At 38.6% G+C, this 6,773-nt stretch overlaps 1 protein-coding gene across 1 annotated transcript in view; it reads right to left on the bottom strand.

The window, feature by feature from the left end:
- BLTP3B (bridge-like lipid transfer protein family member 3B) overlaps positions 1–6,773 on the bottom strand; it is a gene marked incomplete at its 5' end in the record, with an annotated part of 58,708 nt that continues 51,935 nt past the window's right edge. The window contains 4 exons of the mRNA XM_080350047.1: positions 1–290; positions 988–1,115; positions 3,727–3,835; positions 5,982–6,238. Coding sequence (XP_080206173.1) covers positions 168–290; positions 988–1,115; positions 3,727–3,835; positions 5,982–6,238 — 617 coding nt within the window. The 3' untranslated portion in view covers positions 1–167. The remainder of the gene's footprint in view (positions 291–987; positions 1,116–3,726; positions 3,836–5,981; positions 6,239–6,773) is intronic.

Here is a 6,773-nt window from a genome sequence, read left to right as displayed (position 1 = left end):
ATGGTAATTTCAGAAAAGTAACTAGTTCACAAACATTTTGGTCGTAATTAAAAACTTTGTGACCAAAAAAAATAACCATGGCTTCCAGCAATTCACAAACAGTATTTTAGATGCCACCATCACCTGAAGTTCTGTTGCTGATGCATTGGCACCAACAGAACAGTGTCCTACTGATCAACGTTCATCCTCTTTATCCGATGAAGCAGGTCATCTTTTTCCATTTGGACCTCAGCAAGGGCCATTTTGGCTTTGGCTAGTTGCTGTTTGAGACATTCATTTTCTTCAATAAGCTGAAATGATGGTGTTAGAAAAGAGCATTATTAGTATTCCTGCATACTGTCAACTTTTGCCATGACAGAACTTTTCCATCTGCGCACATTAATTGATGAGGGCAGGTTTGTTGGGGCTGAGTCAGTTGCGACTGATTCCCAGTCAGTGAGTGTAGAAAGTGGAGAGAGTTGATGCAGTTGGCTCAAAATGCAAAGATACCCAACGTTTTAGCTACGCCGCTTCCTGTCTGGAAGGGAGGGGACCTGACACCAGGTTCTGAGCTCTTGGAATGGATTCTTACCCAGTGGAAAAAAGAGCCAAATTGATGCGCGAGTTGTGTCATCATCAATTCAAAATCCAGGTATGATTGATAGTAAGGGGCTGACTTAACAGTCTAGTCCTTTTTCTTTGGAAGTTGTGTTGTACAGGGATGAAAGAGATGGGGACAGAGACTTGCTCTGTCATAAAACTCCCTCATGTGAAGGAGAATTAGTCTGTAGTGCATTATTAATCTATTTTAAAAGTGGTATTGAATTTATTTTGTGTGCTAAGTACCGAGCCATACTATAACATCCATAATTCATATCTTCCATCTTGAACAGATTTCTAAACAGACGTAACCCTCAAGCCCAACTCTATATAATGTAACAATTATGATGATTAAGGACTGTAGCATAAATTTGAGGGGAGGAAAAAGTCAAAAGTAATTCTAAATACCTCATTTTTAGAAGGTCTGGGAAATTCACAAGGAGTCTGCGTGGCTTGGTCCATTGTTTTATGTCCAACAGTCCCAGTCACACTACTTGAATTCTTCATCTTTGACACATCGTTTACTCTTTGATTGTCTATATCACAGAAAGATACTTAATAGTAGTGCTTAGGTTTTTTTTTGTCATGTTTAAGTTTGATTCTCATCAGCACAAAATTAAAACCAACTAAACAAATATACTTGTAATATTAAGTGCATTCATATTTATCTCCCAAAATAAAATTTAAGAATAAAAATATAATTCAAAGTCATGTACTCTTTTGGAAGAAGAAAGAAGTAAAAGAGGTATGAGAAGAAGCAATATCTAGCTTCCAGCTTCAAGAAAATTACCGCATTTTTATACTGACCAATATCACCCCCCCAGAATATGCATTCTGAAGAATTACGTTTGAGAACTATTAATATAGCTATTAATATACTGTGTCCATGTCCAAATCTCATCTGAAGACTGCATTTACATTTCAAGACACAGTGAAATAAACCTGCAGGATCAAGTTTTTAAACTGGAAAATAATTTCAATGACTTGGCATTAAAGAAACTTTCAAGCATTTATAATTGAAGTGCCCTGTAACATCTGTTCACATATACTGCTGTACACCAAGGGAAAAATGAGGGCCATGGTTCTCAATAGTCTAAAAAAATACTGTTTTTCTGTGCTTTTAAAACATTTTGTTCTAAACAAGAGTTTTCTGTTCATTAACCCCTCCTCCCACCACACACAAGGGGACTCAAACATGTAGCACTGCAGATGCCTAAATCACTGCAGTGCAGATAGCATTGACCTCTGCCTTTGAAGTCAGTGGACCTGAGGAGTCCACGATAAGAACAGGGATCAAAGCACTTCAGCAAAAAAAAGGGAAAAAAATTATGACCAGAAAGAAACCTTAAAAACTGTATTTTCTCACTAAATTACTATTTGTTCCAATGTCTAGTATAAAAAGATGGCCAAAATGTATTGAACATCTTTAAACACTCAAACAATGTCTTAGATAACATGGAGAAATGAAAATAGAAACAATGCCGCAGGATACCTATCAGCAGTCCGGTCCATCTTTGCTACACCTTCCCATGAGGTAGGTGAAGGGGGGCATTAAGATCACCCTGCAGCCTCCTCTTCCTCAAGTCATCCAATACCTTGCAAATTGTTGGATTACTATATTCAGGACCTGGATGAAAGGGTGGGATCACCCTCTGCAGTTCTGTGAAGGGCGACTGACACACGGAGGCGCAAGGCTGGCTTTCAGAGGAACCCGAACAGGCTGGAGAAATGAGATGACTGGAGCCTCATGAAGTTCAGCTGAAGGCAGCGTGAAGACTCCCTCTATGACAGATTGGGGACCAACTGGACAGAAAGCAACATTGCAGGAAATGACCTGTAGGCCTTGGTGAACAAGAGGATTTCTCATGAGTCAGCCCTGAGCTCACAGCAGAGACCAGGCACGCACAGGCTGAACTACCAAGGGCATAGCCAGCAAGATGAGGGAAGTTACTGTTCTCCTTGAGACCGCATCTGGAATACTGGATCTGGTTTTGGATTCCCTAGTGTGGAAAAGACACCAACAGCAGAGAGACCACAGAGATAATCGTGGCCAGGAGCAAATGTTGTACAAATGAGGGGTTCAGGGAGACACTTGTGTTAAAACTGAAGATGAGAAGGCTCTGGGGTGATCTCACTGCTGCCTTTGCCTAACTCGTGGAAGGTACAGAGAAGATGGACCAGACTTCCCTGAGGTGCTTGGAAAGTGCTCAAGCACCTCTGTCTTGAGGTGGCAGGACAAGACGCAACAGACATAAGCTGCAACCAAGGAGATTCCACTTAGACATTGCCAAAAAAAATTAAGTATAAGGGTGGTCAAACACCAGGACAGATTATTTAAGACAGGTTGTGGTATTGCCTTGTTGATGCTTAAAACTCAAGTGGACAGGGCAACTTGATCTAATCTGCCCCTGCTTTGAGCAAGCAGTAGAACCAGACAACCTCTAGAGACTTCTTCCAGCCTAGATTACTCTATGACTCTCTGACATCTCTGAAAGACAACAGCAAAGTTCCAGCTCTAAAATTTATTGCCGTGTTACAACTATTAAGTAGTTGCCCATTCTTATAGGAAAAAAAATGCTTAAGTGTATACATGTTTCATGAAAAGTACAAAGTTAAATCATTGTTCAAACTACAAGTCTCAGTGCAATCCCAGCCATGAGCTGCCAGGACACCACCATAATATACAGAACTGAAAACTGCTGCTAGTACTTCTCAAATAGTCTTTTGTTTTACTATATGGTCTATTACTACCTGTAACACAAGAATGCAAAGTCAACAGGTAACCACCTTGGTAATCTGTAAAGAAAGGCAACTTTGTTTGGTTTGTAGTCAATCGAAGGACCCTTAGACTTATCATGATGAAGTGATATGCACTGATGAAGCGCATCCTGATGAAGTTATATGTGTGTTTTTATTTCTCTCAGATTGATTCAGCTGTGGGTTGTTATCACAGCCAATGCGCTATTCAAAAAAGTAATTTTCCTCTATGGGACTACACTTAGAGTTAAGGTATATGGCAACACAACTTATATAAATTATCATCTATTGTCTTTTCCTTATTAGCCACACATCTGCACAAAGGAAAAAACAGTATTAATAATAATTAGATTATAATATTGAAATATCAAGGTGCAGGAACATACAAACCTCTAATGAGAAAAGTGCCATCATCATTTCGTTCTATCCAGAGTACGTCAATATGTAGTTTTATGGGTACCAGCTCAGATGGCTTGAGATTTTCACGTGGACTGTCATCCTAAAAATATAAAAGTATTCCAAAATGAGTGTACCAGAAAAATCAAAACAGCTAATTAAGATGTTCAATTAAACATAAGTGGATTTAAAGAAACTTGAAAGGGAACATTTCAGAGTGGAGTTTTCTAATGGGATCTCCACTAAACTTTTGCTCCATTTTTCTTCGAGGGGATCATATTAAAGGCCCAAATTGATCTCTGGAGGAAGTCTGCTGAACTCAGTATATACGGTCTGACTAAAATACTTCAAAGTATTTTTACAGACATCTCAATAAGATTATATCCCAACACAAGACATTCTTTAGCTCAGGAGCTCTGAGAGTCAGAGATAAGAAGCTCACACTATACAGTATCTGATTTTCCCTTAAACTATTAATACTTAGATACTGAAAGGTTGCAGCTCTCCTTCTGGAGCGGATTTTGTCTTTTTAGAATTTAGTTTGGGATGACACCAGCTGCAGTTCAGTTATGTTACTGCACTCAACAGAAGAGGAACTTCACAAATTACTTCTTTTGGGGTCTCTCCAGGAAATCTTTATAGTCCATTATCCCTGCCAAGCAGAATAACACAGCCAATATAGTTAGCAACTATACATATCAGCATTAAGCATGGAACAAGGAAACTGAGATATAACTGCCAAAGTTTCTTGAATCAGCACTGAGATAACAGTAGAAAATGTTAAAAATAAAGTAACTTTTCTTAAATTCTGCCCCCCCATGAAACACTCTGCATCAAGGCTCATATGGAAGAAAAAGAAACTGCATTGAATAGGCAATGTACTATAAATTTGAACCACAGCCTCTCGTTCTTTATCACCCAAAAACTCCGTAGAAACAAATCAAATCTGCCATTTGTCAAACATCATGAGCAACGTCACTGTGACTTGAGTGCACTGCTGAGTGAGCACTTCAGTGCTTTCACTGCCAAGCACACTCTTATTGCCAGTTTATTAGTCTATATTCCGCACCTCAAACAGCTGCCTTCTCAAGACTGTTTTGCTTAAGTCTGCCTTCTGACCAGCACAATTCTGCTTTTAAATTTAAATGACTATACATTAGAGACTCTCCTTTTTGCATTTGGGCATTCACATATGTGAAACATTGAAAGCTGAGGAACAGATCCACAGCTCTTAAAGAAAGTGCTGCTCCTATAGTAGACACAGCCTTAAATGACCACCTAAGGATCCTCAGGGGATGGAAAAGCTGCATCAGAGAGGGAGGGAACACTGATGCACTCTGAGTAAAACACTGTAGAGATAACAATTGCCCTTCCAGTCCAGAATGATCTTGGCAGAATCAAGGCCTCAGCCCCAGATGCAGAACTGGAGCTGCTATTCCAGTCCTCACTTTGTTCGAAGTCTATGTGGGTGATTATTAATTTTGAAAGCAATGTTATAATTATCTTTATGATTGTTTTTTTGGTTGTAACACCCCACCAAAAGAAAAAATAATTGTCCTTATCTTTATATTCTACGGTTGTGCAAGACAGAACTCAGCCCCTCCTTTAAATGTTTGAAAGAAAAACCCCTGGGAGACTTGAGCAGGAATATCCTCTTAACATTACTATTTTAAGTTATGGTGGTGAGAAAAGCTTGCATTCTTTAGTATCTGTTTCCAGGTAGGGCAGAATATGAAATCTGGGTTCTAAGAAACAGCAGCCACGTGGTTTGAACTGGAAATTCCCATGATTTTGTTTCCTTCTTTTGTGCTGAGCTTTCACTGCAAGAACAATCCTTTAAGTAGGAAAGAGAATTAACTTCTAAAATCTGTGTTTTGTCACTAGAAAACTATTACTATGCTAAGCAATAAAATCCAACTAGAATAACCCACATTGTGCCTTAAGGAACTTGGTATACCTTACCTATAAAACTCCTAGACTACAAAAGAGACTGGGAGGAGGAGGAAAAAAAAAAAGTATAAAATATTTAATTCATACAAATAGTTTGGTCATGCAGAGAATTCCCCCCCAGGCATACCACAGAGCTAACCAAATCTATGGATTTTAAATTGTTTTAGTGTTATCTAAAGACCTTCCAGAGTATGATAGCAGTTTCTTTGAAGTTAACTGTATCCAGATTAGTGATTTATCATCAAAGAAACAAGAACACAATTTCTTTAGAGCAGCCAAATAGCTTATTGTTAACATACTTTTAAATTAATCCTTGCATTAGAAACTTTTATCTTCATAGGCATCACTTCCGCGACAGTTTCATCTTCTAGAAAATGCTGAATGTTTGTGAGGGAAGACGTTAGAAATTCAGCACTGAAGTTCTCTACGTGACACTGAAGAAAACCATTTTTTACAGCCAGCAGAGAATGTCTGACAGCACTAGGCCCATTCTCCCATCTCAAACTAATCTCAGGTGATGAATTAACTGGTCCAGCCACAGATTTCCAGTCAGAACCTGTTGCAAAAGGAAAACAAATTTCCATTCAAATTCTGCAATGTACAAAAAAAGCAAGTATGATGCAATTACTTCTACTTCTATTGTCTCACTGATTTTCCAAAAGTACTTTAGAAGTATTATCCACAAATTACAGCATTGCAAATCCAGAACTTCAGAGCAAATTTCTATGTATATCAAAGAAGAAAAATAAACACCACATGTAAATAATAGTACCTCACTGTGACAACAGAAAAGGACCATTCACAAAAACCCCTGTGTTTCCTCAAAGCCTTGACAATGGAAAAACAATTATTTTGCATACTCTTCCACTAACTCCCTTCAGTTTTAAGTCAGGAAAACTTTTAAGTCACTTGACACTTTAGAAGAACAGGGATTCTCTTGGAAAACCAGAATTTCCTGACACAGGAACATAAACGGCGATGCAGTTAAATAGAGAGCAAGACCACATGGTGCTTCCATTATTTGGGTAGCAGTAGATTTGAACCTCAAAAAAAACCCAACAAACCTAGCAGTTTCTTGTTAGATTCAGTAT

Source organism: Nesoenas mayeri (genome assembly GCF_963082525.1).
Source record: "Nesoenas mayeri genome assembly, chromosome: 1".
Classification (NCBI taxonomy): Eukaryota; Metazoa; Chordata; class Aves; order Columbiformes; family Columbidae; genus Nesoenas; species Nesoenas mayeri.
This window is presented reverse-complemented; position numbering and strand designations above follow the sequence as displayed.